Source organism: Pezoporus flaviventris, unplaced genomic scaffold, assembly GCF_033815535.1.
Source record: "Pezoporus flaviventris isolate CSIRO_AGI_PZ_B2104156 unplaced genomic scaffold, CSIRO_AGI_Pfla_v1 ptg000016l, whole genome shotgun sequence".
Taxonomy (NCBI): domain Eukaryota; kingdom Metazoa; phylum Chordata; class Aves; order Psittaciformes; family Psittacidae; genus Pezoporus; species Pezoporus flaviventris.
The window spans coordinates 11,817,694-11,837,047 of NW_026892564.1; the positions used below are offsets into that span (position 1 = coordinate 11,817,694).

A 19,354-nucleotide genomic window follows, 5' to 3' on the forward strand; every position below is an offset into this window, starting at 1 on the left:
AAACTTCTATTACTCACTAGCCACATCACACTGTTCAAAGAGTTCGCTGCTACCCAGAGCAAACCAGTTTTTCAAGCCTGTTTAGACCTGAATGTATGACTAGCTGTGCAGTGAATCATTCGATATGGGGCTTTGGTCACAGCCTGACCACGGAGAGGCACCTCACAAGGGGAAATAGGGGTTGTAAAAAGCATAAGGAGACACAAAGGGAGGAAAGGCTTGGAGAAGAAGGAAGATAAAAGCATTATGAAACCAACTGCAGCTGCTTCAGAAGTGTCAAAGGGGAGATCCTTTACTCTGAGTTCATTGCAAGGGTACTGGCATTATTTTTCTGTCAAGATATGCCTCTCCCTTTCCGGTGTTTTGTGTGATACAGCGGGCAAAGTCAGCATGTCATTGCAGCTCCCCTGTGGTGGTGGAGAACTACGCGTGCTGCGTCAGAGGCTCCCACCTTATGCTGCACCCAGTGTACTGTGTACTGATAATCCTCCTCTTCTAATCTGTGAGGAGGAGCAGTAACTGAACAGGGTTTTAAAACTCCTATACTGGAAAAAGCTTTTTGGCAGTTTGTGGCATGGGTTTTGTTACTGGGAGAGCACAGCTGATCATCTAAATGGTTAGTGGAGGGGTAATGGGAGAAATTTCACATGCAGCCAAATAGCACCAAAATTTCTCACGTCATTGCTGTCATTGATAGGCTTCTGCAATTATCTGCATGACCTTCATACTTGTAGCTACAATTGCAAACATAATCTGTGCCATAACTGTGGCCTTCCCCTTCTCCAAGACATACAAAAAAACACTGTGTAGCCAAGAAATAAGAAATCAACTCATACAGAAGATTTAACTTGAAAATCTGTCATTTAATGGAAACTGTTTGTTTGCTTTCAATGTTAGGTGACATATTTTGACTTTGGATGCCATTAAATATAGATATAAAACATGTAGGAATTGTAGTACATTCAGATCCTGAGTTTCTATTCAGCAGCCATATTTAGCATGTTGGAAACCCACTAGGAAATGTACTTGACTTTATTTCCCATTTGCCATCTTAGAAAAGGAACATATAACCCTAAGAAAGACTATTTTTGCTTTTTCTAAAGGGAGCAGTAAACATATAAAATGCAGATTTTGAGGGTGTAGGAACTGGGATCTTACCAGAACCTGCTTCTGTGTAATGTTCAATAGGTATATTTAAAAAAGAAACCTCAGAAGTTCTGGCAAATTTCTTCAACATCCACAGCCATAAGTATAAAATTGTAATGAAAACAGGTTTCACATCTAAATCATATCTATCTTCAGCTGTTTAAACATCCTAGGATGAATGAGAAACTCAGCTGTGCTGTGCTTACACCTCCTGAGGATGGAGGCTGGGGAAAGGTCCAGAGATGCTGTGGAACTCTCTGCCTCAAGACAGGCCTGGGGTCCTCCAACAATCCATGGCTGTATATCCTTCTGGGAGTCATTCCTGGGCACTGCTGGCACAGATCCCTACCTGCCCAGAATCCAAGAGTGCTGTGAGGGAAAGTGGGGAGGCAAAGAGGCAGCGAGCCTCTTGCATGTGAAAGGTCTTCTCACACTGGCCTTTTTTGATGGGCCAGTGTGTGTGGGTGTGTATGTGTGAATGCTCATTCTGGCTTTCTATATTAATACTGCCCTAGGACAGCTTCCCTCGGACATTTGTGACTGAATGCCTGGGCTAAGCATCTCACAGACAACAGTGCTACAGCTCAAGCCTCCTTTAATGAGTATGTAATGTGTGTGAAGATTTATAGCTGTGTAGTATTTGCTATAAAATGTTGTTTCCCAGCTCCACTTTCAATAAACTTACTTTACTGATGCAAATACTGGTACTTACTTCTTCAAATCCTGCATCATCTGTGGTTCCCTTCTTACCCTTCATGGCCCTTTTCATACAATTTTATACGGCCCTTTAAACTTTTGTCATGATTCATCTGTGGCTATGGCATCCCTCCATAATGACGCCCACATTTCTCAACTTACTTATTTGTTGAGTGCTTTAGATCTAAACCATACCACATAGTTGTTTCTCCCAGTCCTTACAAAATCTGTATTTCATGAGCGCAATTATTTTTAGGAACATTCTCAGATTCAGGCGGTATTGTGAAATAAGCTACTCAGTCAGCCAATTGCCTAGAGTTAGAAAAATGAGTATCACTCCAGAAAGGAGCCCAGAAAGTCAAAGGCAGGTACAGACCCACTCAAAAAAATGGGATTGTTTGTGTCTGTTTAAATATAATTAATGAAAGTGCATGGACAGATTACAACATCACACCTTCATTAAAAACTGGTTGAAAGAGCAGCTAGAGGAAGTTGTTTTCAGTGTAGAGCAGACTGTTTTTTGTGGATCCTCCAAAAGCCAGGCTCTAAGTTACATCTTTTTGTCACCATCTGCAGGTGCTCTATATGCTAACCCTTTCTTTTTTTTTCCAAATACAGACAGAAGAACTGAAGAATGGGAACTGACAGTGAAGGCTGAAAAATGGGCTTGGGCCTAGGGAGCTTCATAAATCAGTTCAGTACAGCATGATCTTAATCTCTCACATTTAAATCCTTTGTGCTCTCCTGCAAAATAAAGCTTCTTTTTTTTTATGGCAAACTCAGGGGAGAACCTTTGTCTGACCGTCATCCTTCTAAGGACTGCTATATGGGGCTTCTCCAGAAAGTGGGCTGATACTAAAAACCAGAGCAAAGATACTTTTGTTTTCCCCTCAGGATTCCTAGCTTGAAGAGCACAAAAGAAAACAAACAAGACATAAACCAAAACCAGTGAAGCAGGTTTATTGCCTTGTCCTCTGGGTTGAATCTAGCTCCTGTTGCTGAGCCGTATCCTCACTCTTGATTCCAGAACTGCAGTTGCTGTTCTGGGGTTCACAACATTTTTGGAAACCTGCACAACAGAACGTTTTGTGCACCACAGTGCTCAGGTTCCTCAGGTCCTGATTTAGTGAGGAAGAGGAAAAGGATCTGAAGTAGACACCGAGAGTGAGAAAATGGCAGCAGATTCCTTGCCCTTCCTCTCATGGGGTAACTCAGACCCATCCCTTTATTCCAGCTGTGCATTTGGAGTGGGAGAGTGAATGTGACTGAATGAATGTTGGCAATGGTCGAGTAAACCCTGTAACTTAAAAGCATTAAGAAACACAGTCACTTCCACCTCTTAAAAGCAGGTCTATAAAACTTTTTTATGCTCGCTTCCCTTTCTCTTGAAACTATGACTTTTCTTGCATTATCTATTTACTTTTGAGGTGTAGGACAAGACTAACTGCACTGTAGGAAAGTACAAATCACAAGGACACAATAAGAGTCTGGAGACTCAGTGATAATACCTCACAATGCTTCCCCTACACTCTGGTTAATGTTTACTTGTGGAATACGAGCTATTTAAATAATTGTCAGTGCCCTGGTCACAGGGTTTGCTTTCAGTGGCGGAGCACAGTGTATTTGACGTGGTTTGACAGTTTTTTTGAAGACACAGCAACAACTTCTATATCAAGGTCAAGTTCTCAGGAAAGCTTCTTCTGCAGTGCTTGTTTTTGTCTCAGCTTGTTGAAAATGGCGGGTGTAAGCAGCTGCATGAAGTACTCGATGTTCATCTTCAACTTCTTATTTTGGGTAAGCTTGGTGTTTCAGTTGTTATTAGTGATGCATGAAATGTGCCCCTGAAAGCTGTAGTTGAAGGAATTGAAAAAAAAATAGAGCATAAGTGGAACCAGAGTATGATTCTAAATTAAGGAGGGGAGAATATGTTTAACTTTTGCCTTTCCCCTTGTCTTTTTCCTTCAAAATACCTTTCCCTCCACATTCGAAAGTAGACCAGCCTTAAGTCTGTCCCCTGCCCATATCATGACCCTTATGTCAAAAGACATCACTAATTTCAGTCAGAAGATAACAGGCTCTCCACTTAGAATGCGGCATTTTGTTGCTTTTATGGTCTGCTGCTTAAATCCAAATGGCATAATCCAGAGAATGTAGTTTCAGTGGGAGATACAAAAAATTCACTTGTATTTTTAGCCTCCTAATTGATAAATGTTTTTCATATCCTTCCTCGGATATGAAGTTACATTCAGTGTCGTAATTAGTTTCTGATGGTGGAGAGTAAATGTTCGTAAAATGGCATGGGCTGGCAGTACTGCCAATAGCTGTATCAAGGCAGATTCAGCACTGGGCAGCAGGCAGGTCTCTGGGTGTCATTTGAATTTGAAACATCTCAGCTGGTTTGCAAGAATCTCAGGTCTTGGAAGATGTGGAAAAGTTTGACTTGAAGAACATTTCTTTCATGGTTCATTTAGCCTCATTATCAGCTTTCCTGACAGAGATTTCTCAGGTTCACCAGAAGTTCGCTGAAATCAGATGCAGAACTACTACTCACATTATGGGCTTTTCCTCAAGAGGTACTTTTTTCAAGTGAAAAAGTGATACCATTTAAAAGGGACCACAAACAGTAGCCTTGGAAAACTTGTGGCTGGCCAAAATGAGAAGAATTAGCAGAATTATTTGATCACTTGTGGACATCACAAGGAAATTCCTCACATGCCAGTGATGGTTTCAACTGCCTCCCCCTCCCCTTCTCGCTTCATCTCCACCAAGGCAAATTAAAGATGTCTGACATCTCTGCTGAAGTTTTTCTGCAATGGTATTTAAAAGAGTCCATAGTTTCTGACTTGGAATTCTTGTCCCTGAAGGAGTTTATCCTGTCCACATTCATATGTATTTACTGTGAGCAAAAACATAGGCAAATGTCTCAGAATAGCATCAGAAAAACTCCAAACTACTCCTGGAATGAACATGTTAATAATGCCCCATGCCTAAGACTCCAGTGACAGCATGAATTTCCTAGCTAAAAACAGAGGCTGTGATCCTGGGGAAGTCTGGAAAGCTCAGGAAACAAGAAGGTGGGGAACAAACTTCCCAGACCTATCTTTGTGCCAAAGGTAGGAAAATCATTACTCTGTTCTGGGGAAGAATATGCTGAGAGCATTTTCTGTACATGTGACTGCATAGCTGGGACAGAAGAGGCCAGGAATGTAGCTATACTTACTTGTTTTAAAAGAGGTTTAGCACTACCAAGATAGGGAAGAACAGGTGTGGTGCAAACAGGAACATTTGCTGACAGAGTACAATGAAGCTGAATTCTTTTATTCACATTCCTTTCTCTAATTCCTGCTAATCATTAAATTGCTGTAGTAAAGTACAGGAAACAGTGATGTTTTTACCACCACTGTTCCCTCACCTACTCTCTCTGGTGCACAAGGCAGTTGGCAAGTGGCAAAATTAAACTGATAGTGGGAAATGAAGGTGACTTTAACCTTCACTAGATAAGAGCTACAGCTGCATATTTACTTGGTGTCCTTTCATTTTAAGCCCACTGCTATCTCTATGGGAGTGTCCCTTCTTAGGGGATTTGGGAATGGGTTTTCCAGCCTTCTGATGCCTTTGTCTTAGCACCAATTAGAGCACAGCACTAAGTATGTAACTCCTAAAACGGTCTAAGCGAGCTCTGTAAAATGACTCTGGCTTCACTACGTGAAGCGTGCCCCCTGGGAACCTACAGCCCCATGAGTGTGTGCAGGAGTTTTCATCCTCCAGTTTGGTGGAAGAAAGCTGAGCACGGGCTTTTGAAAATCTGTGCTTTGGAGCTGAGTGCCTATATGGAGCTTTTAATGGTCCTTAAGTTAATAATGAAATCAGTTTTGTGCATTAAACCTGAGATATAGGTCAGATTTTTCCTCTTTCCCCTTTTCCAAGTTTGCAGGATATCCAGTCTTACCTGCTGCTACTTCACATCATACAAAATTGTAGAATGACTGTTTTTTTTTCACTAAATATTGATTTCTGATCCTAATCTGTGGCAACCCATCAGTAACAGAGCAATCTTTGATCAGTTTTTGATAGCAGGCTGGCAGTCTCATCTGCAACCGAAGTGGCCCCTTCCCCATACCTTACATCTAAACATCTCAATCTCTGAAAGCAGCAACACAAACTTATCAGGTATGATGAACCATAGACCATATTCTCTGTGGGACCTTCCTAACGCTGTCAATTTCAGGTATCTTAAGGAAGTATTCCAGTCAAATGTTTTCATGAATGAGAGCAACCTTGTAGAAAGCTCCTCCTGATACCCTTACACTGGTTGCATAAAATGTGTGCCAGTGGAGGGAATTCCCCATGGATTTGGTATTCCTGTGTCTGAGAAATGCAGAGTCTTGATATAGCACTGGTCCAGAGTCACAGTAGGCTCATCTGAGGTGATATTAATTTAACTAGGCTCTATTTCTTCATCACACTAAGACTGAAGGGCTCAAGAAGAGAAGGACCGGTTGAATTTGAGGGACAACAGTCCTGTTCCTGATCAGTTTATGAAACTTGTGACAAGGCCACTGATTCTTGGTCGAGGGTTGAGGCGAAGCTACAATAGCCATCAAGTTTTGGAAAAATAGTTGAGGACTATTTCAAAGAAACTTTTTTTATTCCATTGGAAAATACTTGTTTATTAACAATGAAATTTCTTGAAATGAAAATTTCTTTAGTTGAAACTTTGTTTTAAGAAAACTTAATAATTAGGATGGAATATTCCAGCAAACTTCAAAAGTTCAACATGGACCCTTTGGGAACAAGCCATTTTGATTTGTTATTCCAAAACTTTTCTTTGTGTGTTTGGGTACAATTTGTATATTCTGAAAATAAACAGAAACAGAACATTAAGATTTTATTGAAATGAACCATTTTTTATTAACCTAAACCAACTCTATTTTTATAATGAAAATATATGAACCTTACTAAAAATTTTCATTTATTAATGATGTTTCTTTTTTTGAATTAAGTAAATATTGTAGCATTCCCATCCGATTGCTAAGTTCCTGTATATTCAGCTATATTTACTTCTACTACTGTGCTGTATTTTTATGGGAGGTCCTCTGTAACAAATAAGGCAGTGGGCCAGAATCTGTTTGGATTTGTAGCAATAGCTGCTTGCGTGGAAATTTTCACATTAATGAGATCATGTTGTCTGTTGCATAGCCACATGTCTCACATAGCGCTGCTGAACAAGACCCAAATATACAGTCATATGATACCATCAGTTTCCAGTCAGATTCAGTGGGATTCAGAAGGTTTCAGTGGGGAGCTCTAGTTAAATTTGATAACATGATACAGTTGTCATCGATTGTACGACTTTCCTTTTCATGTTTAAAATGTACTTGTAGAAACTTTACTTAGAACAGGAAAATGTGTGGTACTCATGTCTGAGTGCTGGCTCTGTTCCATATTAAATAATCTGCTAAAGTCATTATGGTCTTTGATGCTAAATATGTGAAATCTTTCGCGGGGAAAGTATTTTTTAGGAAAAATTATCTAAAACATATAAAAATAGCTCTTCTAATTTTAAAAGGTTAGGAATAGTCTCAGTCTTCATGGGAAGCTAAAAACAACATTTCAGGGCCTTTTATGACTTGAGTGTTAGTGGCATACAGGAAGATAATTCTAAATATGACTACACCCTGGTCCTCAGTGGTATCTTTTTCCTACCAGTCATCTCAGAAGGCATAATCCTTTCATCTAATCAAACTCTTAACTACCTGTCTCCAGCACTTAATGAAGAGAAATTCTGTATAAGAATCCTCACAGACAAGGTTAGAAATAGAGTAAATGGCACATAGTGGAATGGTACCTCAACAATCAATGAAACAGGAGAACAACTAGTGATTAAGGAATGCATTTAGACCTGGGATTCATCTGCCCTGATTTCAACATCTTAAAGCAAGTCATCACTGTCTAACTTTCTAATGTACTTGACTGATTTTTCTGTAGAAATGTAATGAAAATTATAACTATAGGCGTTTTACAGAAGGTATGTTCAAAGGATTGGAGATGGCCAGATATTGTTGCAATAGAAACAACAAAAAGACTTTATTTAGAAATGTTCCTGATAGTTTTACCATAGAGAGTATGTCCCTAGACACGTCTTGAATAATTCTAGAAACAACATTTGTACAAACATCCCTTATCAAATCTCATGTGTTTCCATTATCCAAGAAACAATGTTCTTTACAGTCATGTTATATACGTACAATACCAATTTATATTCCTCTCTAATCTAACAGAATTTCTGTGTGCTTCCCAACCACATGTATAAATCATCAAGGAAATGTGGAGTCCTCTGAGACAGAAACATCAGGGATTTGGTGCATAACTGAAGAAGTTTCCTGGATACAAATCAATGTTCTATTCTCCAGCAAATCATGTTTCTTTCACTTTGCCAAGCAAAAGATTTCAGAATTTTGGCCAGCATCTGGTGCAATTTGGATGCTGAATGTTAATCTAAAATTGCTGCTCTTTCTAAACATTCTTTATTTTCTCCTGCAGGTGTGTGGTTCCATTATTTTGGGAGTCTCTATATGGATACGTGTTAGCAAAGATGCTCAGCAGGTAAATGAATACAGCCATACCAGAACTATGTCAAATGTGGAAACCACTGCATACACTTTCAGTTCCAAACTTCATTTCCACAGACTTTTTATGTTTTCGTTGAAGTGGTTTGTGTGGGTAAAGATTGATGCATTTTATGATGTCTAAGATTAAACAAGATGGTGCAGGTATTTGGATAAAGTAATTGATGTAAGCAGAGACATATGACTACAAGAAGTGTCGTCTAGTGTTATTAATGTAGGTTCTTGCAGATGCAACAGATTTCTGCTGGAAGACGTGTCTCTCTCTCTCCTCTAATGAAAACTAGTGATGGGTTTGATATTGATTTCAGCATTAGAGAGAATAATGAGGAGCCCTGCGGCTCCTAGACTTTTCAATGTCTTTCCCTATTAGAATAGTACAGTCATATACATTCCTGGGTTTACTTCCATATGTTTGGAGGGAATATTTTTACCTTTCTCTCTCTCTTCAATAACACAATTATTATTTTACTAGTAACCGCAACTTTGAAAGGCAGCAAGGATTTTTTGCTTTTATTTTCAGTGGCTATTTAAAAACACTTTACTCTTTCCTCCTCATATTAATATAAAAAGAGCTTTAGAGACTCAAACCCCTTTACTTCTGATTAAAATGTCCTAACAGTCCTGGAGGGGAGAAGAAAGTCCCTGACTTCCCCTCATGGATTTTATCTGGGTTATTAAATTACGTCAGGCTTAGTGACTTTCCTTTTCTGTAAACCTAGGGATAGTGCAGTTTTGAGGAGCCCTTAATCTTGCAGACACGCAGCAGAGGCTGGTCCTGTTGCTGCAAAGGCCCTTCACCCTGTGGGCTCTGCCAGCCTTTTGCCAAGCATGCTCCCAGTGACACTGACCTCTGACTCACATGTTTTCTGTCCCCCTTGAGAGAAGCTGAGTTCACAGCTTGTAGCTGATTCTCTAGAAGGCACTGTACAATTCTCTGTGCAATCTTGGTATGTCAGTGCTTTGTTATATTAACAGGAAAAACAAACTGACCCTAAGGTATAAGCAGTGTATTTCTTCTTGTGAATTTGAGCCATACAAATGTAAACGAATTTGAAAATGTAACTTGTTTGCTTCTATATCCAAAAAGATTTTCTGGCCATAGAAGTGAAAAAAAAATGTGATATGGAAGCATGTTTTTCAGCTTTCAGCCTAATTCTTTAGTATAAATTAAGTTGCAGATCTTCAGATCACTCACCTGTTGCTCTACTGCAGTCTGTCAGTTAAGAACAATAACTTTTAAGCCAGTATTTTCCTATCTGGAAACAAAAAGATGGTGGAGATAAGATAGCTTTATATATTTCCTGCCATTTGGCTGCTGACACTGTTGCTCTTAGCCAGTCCCAGATGTCTTATGTTTGGCAGAATGGATGCAATAGAACTCAGTTCATGATGATGTTGTGCCATGGGGTAAATCAGGTCATGGTGGAGAGCTCTGCTGTTCCCTGCTGTGGAAGAGGAAGAATGACAACTTCCACTCCTCAACCAACATTTTATAAGAAGCTAAATTTTCCATCCTTACTAGTTGATCATCTCTAGTATGATGGCTCAGATGGTACAATGGAGCTAGGAAAACCGTAACTGCGATTATCCGTTCTTAATTTGGGGAAGATTTCCTATTAAGAAAAGGACACTTAAGTGTATCCAAAACTGGTTTCCTAAAATGACACTTTGTACTTCCCAAAAAGTATGCATTAGGAGTAGGGACTAAAATTGAAAGCATTTTCTCACATTTTTGCCTCTAGGCAGGCAAAGTTCCCATTCAAAATCAATGTATGTTTTGCCTGAGTAATAATTGAACAGACCATAAGGATTTGGTTGTAGATGAATAGAGCTTTCTAAGAATAAATAACAGGAGGTTCAGTCCAACTTGGAATAGGAAAGAACAACACATTCTTCAAATCAGTCTTGTCTATATACCTTCGCAATTTCCATCAGAAGATAAATGTGACAACTTCCAGACATTTTTGCTAATCTTGGCACCAGCCACACTGGAAAATATTCTTTGAACATTTTTCTCTATTTTGGCCTTTGGCCTTAGTCAGTCCTGTGGGAACTGAATAATTTGATATTTAATAATATTGAGGTATATGAATTGTTTAGTTGAATGTCCCGCACATCAAAATACAGTCTTCATCCTTGAGGGTAATATTAGAGATCATGCTGGAAAAAAAAAAAGGAAAAGAAAGCTGCTTTGGAAAATACATCTAAGTATTTCTCTAGTATATCCAGCATTGCTCTGAAAAGTGTTCCCTCAGGAGCAGCCACAGAGTATGTTCCTGGCCTTTTAATGGCAGAGATTTTGTTTCTTTAACACTTGGTTAATGTAGGAGAGATTTCAAGATAATCAATTTTGCTACTTCCAGTAAAAAGTGAAGATTCATTGACTGAAAACTAACTAAAAGCCACTTTAAAGACAAGAGATCTTTATTTACTCTGTGAAGTTGACTTTCATCTTGTGCAGAGACAAAGACTGTGGAAAGCCAGGTTCTACTGAACTCCACAACAAAACAATTAAGAAAGGGGCATTGGAGGTCTGTTTATTTCTCCATGGTTGCTAATCAATGTATTTGTTGGTTATGAAGTAATTACCTTGATTTGAGGGATACAGAAGCTTTTAGAAACTACTTCTTGTGGCTGAAAGATTTCTTCCCCTCTTTTTTCAGGAGTTGGAGATAGACAGCAGCGTGTTTGCAGGGGTTGATCTACTGATAGCTGTGGGCTCCATCATTATGATTCTTGGGTTTCTGGGATGCTGTGGAGCCATAAAGGAGAGCCGGTGCATGCTGATGTTGGTAGGAAAGAAAAACATTTAGATTATCTTTAACAGCCAACAGCTACATTTGATGGATAAGGTCTTAGCAAATAGAATCATATGAGGATGAGGACCTTTTTGTTGAACCATAAGCTTGATTATAATCATGTGTTTTCATTCCTTACCTTGTGCTTGAGCCCCTTCTGAATTCTAGCACAGAAAAAATGATGGGTGGTCTCCTCAGCTGGAAAACAGGGTCCAGAGAGCCCCAAACACGTCACTAGGTTTTTTTTTTTCCATCCAGTCATCTCCTAAGTTCCCTCCGCCAGTCCTCCCTCTAACTTATCCCATTTAATTTCCTAAATTCCCAGTGGCTCCCTTTGCTGGTCTCCCTAGAATGTCCTCCCTGTCCTCCTGCCCAACACCTATCACCTACACAGTGTCCATTGTGCCACTCCTCCAGTTATTAGCTGAGCACACCCTGTCTCAAGCACCCCCTTTTCTCATTGCCAAAGAAGGAATAACTGGAATAGCTCTGGCTGGAATTTTAGTTCATTTTACCTACATGGCTATTCAAGCACATGAAAGCTTAACATTCACTTAGAGGAAATGATACCATCTTGGTCAAAAGTACTGCAGTTTTCTCACCCTTCTTTTTTCTTCCTAGTTTTTTATTGGGCTGCTTCTGATCCTGATCCTCCAGGTCACAGGAGGTATTTTAGGAGCAGTGTACCGATCTCAGGTACAGTATTATTCTACATTTTCATTGAAGTCTTCCCAAAGTTTTATTTCTACCCCAAAACTAATAAAACATTTGGATTTGCAGATTGAAACATCCCTTAAAGAGACTCTCCAGGAGAGTGTGAATACATTGCAAAGTTCTACAGAAGAATCTAAAGTGCTTCAAGAGAAGCTCCAGAAGTTTCAGACAATGGTAATTAAAATGTAACAAAGGGCAGGGGTTGTTGCTATATGTTCCATCTCTAGTGTTTGTCTGTGCTTCATTTTAGGGCTACTTTGCCATAGATTTGAATTTCATTCCCTGAAGATGGGGACGGGTCTGAATTAAATGCAAGTTAAAGCACTATAAAAGGGGCTTCTGCTCTTTTGATGTGGCATGGGCTTTCTGTGATGATTTCTCTGCACAACAGCATTTATAAGAGCAAGGGACCAAGGACACACAACATGCGAGACTGGCAGCTAGCTAAGGTCTTCCATGAAAAGACTGCCTGCTCCTTTCTAACATCTTTCCCTTCTGAAGGGACATTACTCCTTCACTGTATCACCTAACTAAGAACTAGCTAGGACTCTGGAGAGATTGCTCCAGGGATAAGAAAAAAATCAGGAGTGTATTTCATTTGGAATATCCTATTGCAATGAAATGATTAAATACCACACTTTACAGTGTAAGTAACAGGAAGAAAACAGATGATGAAAGGGAGGTTTGTTATCACTGTGCTAATACCTGCCTTGGCTTCCCCCACTTGCAGGACCCCAAAAGGTAGGCACTTAGTGTTACCTTGCTCCTGGGTATCACACAGAGAGTACCCTTGAATCTCACCGATACTACTGATGGTGTAAACCCCTGCCCCTCCCATTAGTGCCTGTGTCTATACACTGAGAGTGCCTGCTGTTATTCTTTTATTTTAGTCCTAATGGGTGATGCCTTTAATGGGTAGGATAAAGAATTCCTGTAATTTTAAAGGCTGCTGGTGTGAAACAAAAGAAGCAAGAAACAATATTTGAGTGGCTTACATTACTTCCACTTCTCCTTCCCCATTCCACCTCCAGCCCTGTCGTCTGATTCTGAGCCAGTTTATTTTTTCTGATACAATAAGCAGCTCCCTGGAGAGATTATTGAAGGGTGAGCAAAATGAAAAATCCCATAATTACTGAATTAATTTTTAAATACCCCAGGATTGCTTTATTACGTCCCACGGCCTTTGCTTTTATACAGAATTATGTGAACATTTCCAGCTGCTTTTTAAAACAGGGGGGACCTCAAACTCAAGTCTGCACCCCTGAGCTTTAGTGGCTTGAATAAAGTGGAACATGAAGTGAAACTGCACCTGGTTTAGGTTTCACAAATCACAAATGGAGCCAAGGCCTCCTCAGTCCATTCCTCATTTAAAGGGCTAACCATCTTTCAAGGTGGTTATTTTTCTAGATTTCAGAGTTTTATATGCCTGAATTTTACATTTATTGCCTGGCTTTTCAGGGTGTGGATGCTATTGGAGCTGTTACTTACCTTCTGCAAGTATAACCTATAGAAAGAAGGCTTGATTCTCAAAAAATGCTATGCCCAGCTTTGTTCCATGTTCCAGTTCCGTTCCAGCATTGACAATTACTAGCTTTATAGCATATTAATGTTTTTGAGCACTGTATACTGAAAATATGGTCTTTTTTTCCTTTTTTCTTCTTTTTTTTTTTTTTTTATACTTTTATACTTACCTCTTATAACTGGTATAAAAATGTAAATGGTGTTTGTGACATAACAATTTAGGACAAGTGCCACATGGTAAAAGATGAAAGGAAATTTCTCCTTCATTATTCCTCTCAACTCCCTCTCCTTGAACTGCAAATAAACCATTTTTTAACTCATCTCTCCATTTCATTTACTCCTTGCAGAACCAGTGCTGTGGTTTGCTGAATGGACCTTCCGACTGGGGAAAAAATATTGGTAACAATAAAATCTGTGAGTGTGAACTGAAGAGCTCATCAGATCTCTGCACCTACTATCAAGGCAGATATGTTTATAAAAACGTAAGAAAAAATATAACCTTCCACTCTTCTTTCCCCAGAGAAGTTTTAACCCAAGGTTGTCTTTGGTGACAGGCATAGTCAGCAGTTCTGTATCTTTCCAAAAAGTCAAAGATTTGCCTTCTCTTCATTAACCAGAATTGCCTTGTGCCATCTGTTACAAAATCAGTGTGCATACATAAAATATGCTGCTGCTTCCTTTTCCTGGGGTGTCTCTATTTATTTTAGCTGTGCGGTGCAGTGCCCTTAGGGCCTCAGCAGCCTGCATGGTTACTATGGAGGAAAACTATTTGTTGTCAGGGTCAGAGGAGCACATCAGCTACCCTTTGGCTCTCATTCTTCCATCAGAAGGTTATGTTCCCACCCAGGCTCATTTTGGTGGTAGACATATTGACTCAGAGGCTTTCAAAGGGCTAAGGGATATTGAAAAATGAACACATTGAATGCAAGACCTTTGGGGTTTTATAGTCCTTTAATAAAAAACCCCCACACTCACTTTGAAGGATCTGCTGGAAGGAAACCTTACCTGTTTGTAGGCTTCATGGTAGCATACTCAAAGTGTAATTTCCAACAACTACAGCCTTTTGAAAAGCTTGTGGCATTAATATAATTAGAAGGCAAAAATGCCTGATGACAGGCAACAAGAAAGCATACTAAGAAATTGGCAGGTGGGCAGCAGAGGTCTCAGTTAATTAATTTGAAGATTTATCTGTCTCCTCATATGGAAATTTGGACTCTGTGCACACAAAAAAAAGTATGGGGGGGGGAAGTGGAAAACTAGCACAAAATAGCTGCATTTTTAGAATGCTGGTGGTACAAAACGTGCTGATCCGCACCTAGCACAAAGCAGATTTTAGCAAGCATCCCTTCTGGTTGTATACTTTTCTAAATGCAGAGCCTCCTAGCCAGGTCCTGCCTGGGCACTAATTTCCTCCCTGTGCAGTCCCACAGAAGCAAACAGTGTTTTAAAGCAAGGGAACCGTCTGGTTAAATAGAGGATGCCAGAAGCCAATCTGGAAATAAGCTGTTTTGGCCACATTTTAATGTCTCTTTGGCCTCAGGCAAACTCTCAAAGGACACATGAGAAGCCATCAGTGAAATTGCTGCAGGTGCAAGATATTGTTCACATGAACACATAGATTTCATGGTGGTGTTAGATTCTAGTAAAGACATTCAACTCTTGTTGATCCAGGAAAAAAGATTTGGAATTCAGTACAGTTCTGAGTCAGCCTAAATCAAAGGAGTTTTAGAAGAACTGGAAGGAGAAGACCCATGTGCTTACTGTGAAGGAGGAAATATGGTGAAATAACATAACTGTATTTGGGGGAAGGTAGTCATAGTGTTGGAACAGTACTGTAGTTGATGGATTTATGCCTTACTTGGCCTTCCCTGCAGTCAGTAGTTAAAGGAGTATTGTCAATGCCTGGAGAAGATGTAGTCATTATAAGAACAGATGTATGCATTTATTAAAAAGGAGAGTAGGTCTGCACAGAACTTCAGATAAGATCACTCTCTTCCTCCCAGCCCTAGTCTAAGACCACTAAACATTTGTCAAAACTATTTTTAAATATAGGTTTTATATCTGAATGTTGTTAGTTGAGCCCGATTATAACAATAAGCTTTGAAGCTTCAAATCCAAGGATCAGACTAGTGGGAAGCTAGAGTTCTCTCTCAGATCTGCATTGGCTCTTTCCTAGCAGCAAACAATTACCAAATGAAAATAAGAATAAATGCTTCTTTCCTTGTCAATTAAAATAATACAAACATTAGACATGGCAGCTGTATGTTTTCATTTGAAACTTCACCCTTTTATAGTCAGCTACTAAATTCATATTCATATTTAGGAAGGCAAAAACTAGATATCTTCCTCAGAGCACAAGGTACATATAGCTGTGTTCTTTGTGTTTGTTAGCAACAAGTCAAAGTAAATTCAAATAGAATTTCTTCAGCACAGAGAGAAAGCGAGAGACTGTGAGAGGATCTATTTTAGAAGGTGCATTCCAAAAAACCTTAAGATAACATTGCTTGCCTATAATTAATCATTTTTTCTTATTTTTCAGCCTTGTGGAGATGTGATTATCGATTACCTTAAAGAACATCTGCTCATAATTATGGGGATTGCTTTTGGACTGGCCGTTATCGAGGTACCGGTACACACCATTAAAATATTTAGTAGCTGACAAGCAATATTTTCTACCTAGGAATGGGATTAAAACACCTGGCTTGCTCAATTAAGAGACAAGGGAAAACCACCTCTTACCTTAGCTGTAATCTTACAGTTATTCCATATAAACAGTATACGGCTGCTGAGTGTCTAACTTCAGCTGAGATCAGACCACCCTGCTGCCTGTATAAGTGTTTCACATGGGACTTTTTCTGCAAAGATTTGAGAGTCTGGAGCCAGGCTGTGCCTTGACAATGAGCCTTGTTGAGAGAGGGGTATGTGGATACCCAGCCCCAGGAAGACACAAGGCAGCATATCTGGTCTTTTCCTTACCTTTCCCTTCTTTGCTTGAGGAAAAAGTCATAAGAAAACTTAGACCCTAGACTTCAAATTCTTATCACAGAGAAATTATGGTACAAAAATTTTATTCTGAGGCATAGTTTAGCTATCAAGATGGTCAGTGAATATGCCTGAGTGAACACCTGTGCTGCTCCATATAGTCCTGTGTGTAAAATATGCAGCGTATGTGAGCTCTTTACTTTAATTGCTTCAGCATACACCGAAGAATAAGATGCAAAATTTTCTCTGAAGAGAGGAGTAAAACCAGTGAGTTTTTCCAGGCAGTGACTTGGTGAATGATAGGCTTTGATTAGGAGAAAATGACAAAGAAACAGGGGATTTCATCATGTTGATTTCTTCAGGCATTTTCTTTCTTTTCACTATTCCTCTGTGGTTTCCCTTCTCGCCTGTCCCTGTTTGAGGGAAAAGCAGAAATGACGAAGATTGCTGTGCAGAGTTCAGTCTGTCATTCCAAGTGAAAGCTTCTTAACAACATTGGCAGAGGATTGCTCCTCGTGGTAGAAGAGTGGGCAAGAGCCCCGACTCAAAAATACATTTCCAGGAAAATTATAGTAGGTGGGGAAACGTTACGCAGCTGCAGCACTGGGAGAGGACAGGCCACTGACGTCTTGCGCAGCACTGGCTTCTTGTTATTTAAGGTGCTATATGTGGGAGGTCACCTCTATGTAGACTTGGGGGGGGGGGGGGGAATAGGTGAAATACACCTATATTAAAAGGCCTTTTAAAATATAAAAGAATTTTAAAATTGCATCTGTTTCCCAAAGGTAAGTTATGAGTCTCTTTGCTCTAGTTACTGCAATTACATGAGTTGGAGCCTTTAGTTCACTGGCCAACATTCTTCCCTGTTCCCCAGTTGGCATTTTCTGTGGTGGCTGCCTCTCCCAATCATAAAAGGATTAGAAAACAGCATGAATAAACAATATGAGCCTCAGCTGGTACAAATTGTCAGCTGGCAATTTACACTTGATAAACATTTAGCCTTTCCAAAGATACTAACATATTATGATTTCTCAAGTAATTGCAAATCAAAGGCCACATGCTTAGCCATCTTTCTGCTCCAGAAAACCCCAGATAAAAAGAAGGGGACAAAGAAAAGTACTCTTCCCTATTGTTGCACACACACGCTGCCTGCTCTTTGAAGCCATTTGTGGGCTACAAATGGTTTCAGCTCATTCTGTTAGTGTAAATGATACCAAGTAGAACGGCACAAGTGAAAATGAGGGCATGGTATATTAGGGAAGTCCTGTCAGCTTCTTTCAGCTGTGAGTCCATCCCCTTCTCTTTGCGGTACCCCTGTGTTCCATATTCTCTCTACTGTCTTTTCCTTAAATAAATGAATCATCCTGGTATTTTCATAAGTGTCAATTGGACACTTTCCACTTTTTGAGACACCTTCGCAGACTGGTTAATTTTAAATCTAGAAGGAAGCTTTCTGATCATCTGATCTCACCAGCTGTCTGCCCCAGGCTGTGGAAGTCCACACAGAAATTCCCACTACAGAAAGTGACCCTACTGAAGTTTATATTTCAAGCAACAGCTTCTTTTAATGGACTCAATGTTTCTATCCCAAATCTATTACCAATGAATACAAAATATCTGTTGCATGATCACTTGCCACTCAGAATGGTGGGGTTTGTGGATAGATGTATGCATGTGTACATATTCACATGTATGCCTTTACACATATATTTGCATAAAAGAAAGTGGCAGTAGAAAAGAAGAGGGATTTCAAATGGAGAAAACCCTTAGAATGCACAATGAAATCAGAAAGTTCCTCCAACTGTCTTAGAGATTGAAAAATCAAATTTTTGTCAAATTTGATTGAACTTCTCAGTGTTTGCTGCTCCATTGCAGCTAACAAAAAACTGCATTTTAAACTCCCAGAGCTACAGAGTTCTCCATCCACAGAGGTGATCCATCTTTTAAACAAATGAAATGAAATTCAAATGAAATGAATTTGAAATTCAAATGAAATGAATTCCATCATGTCCGCAGCCTTACCTGTGGTGCATAGTGATTTCATTAAAACAGCTATATTCTAGAGTCTTCAAATTCTTCAAAAATTAGATTGGAAAAGGTCTTCTGCATAGCACATTTAGCCTGCATGTAAATCCAAGACATTTGCAAACAAAATGTTCTCACTGGGTATCAGTTGCATCCTGGGATTTCCAGGACTGCCAAGTAATACCAAAAATGTCTTTGTTTTCCAGATTATCGGTTTGGGGTTTTCTATGAGCCTCTATTGCCAGATCGGGAGAAAATGAAACTGCGGAAGTGTCAGAACCGTGTCACCAGCCAAATCAAACCCTTTGAAGATAGAAGGATATTTGACTTGGCACATTCAGAGATACATGCATGGCCCAGGCATGTCTGATGAAAATGGCAGCACACTGATGCTTCACAATTTTCAAAACAACCTCCTTATACTTCATAAGATTTAATGATGTGAATGTGAATTTTTATTTGGAGTAAACATCTTTGTTTATGTTTCTGAGGAGTTTCTTTTGACTGAAGACAGCATCTAAGTCACCTTGAGATTCTGAGTTCACTGTGCAGTGTGTCCACATGAGCTATGCCACCCATAGCAGTCACCAAAAACAATCTTGCAGTGGCTGAACGGTCCAGGGAATCGCATGCCCCAGGCTGCTTTGCAGTGAAGCAGCCTGTTTCCATTAGGAGTGTCACAGGTCGGTTTGACACTCAGTACAGTGTATACGGTCAGGGGTTTGTTACTTGTGAGAAGCACAGGGACTAACTTTCAGCAAATAAGAAAGCCACATATCCCTTCAGGGACATTTAAATCAATATCCTGGCAGCTGAGATGGTCACTCTCAGGCCCAAATGATG

The 19,354-nt window shown here is 39.7% G+C and overlaps 1 protein-coding gene across 1 annotated transcript; it reads left to right on the plus strand.

The window, feature by feature from the left end:
- Window positions 1-2,962: 2,962 nt before the first annotated feature.
- On the plus strand, window positions 2,963-18,997 carry TSPAN8 (tetraspanin 8). Its single transcript, XM_061454799.1, has 8 exons — window positions 2,963-3,636; window positions 8,386-8,448; window positions 11,135-11,263; window positions 11,891-11,965; window positions 12,050-12,157; window positions 13,852-13,986; window positions 16,044-16,127; window positions 18,718-18,997. Exons 1-8 carry the CDS (start codon window positions 3,577-3,579, stop codon window positions 18,769-18,771), a joined length of 708 nt encoding a protein of 235 aa, XP_061310783.1. The 5' UTR covers window positions 2,963-3,576; the 3' UTR covers window positions 18,772-18,997.
- The last annotated feature ends 357 nt before the right edge of the window (window positions 18,998-19,354 follow it).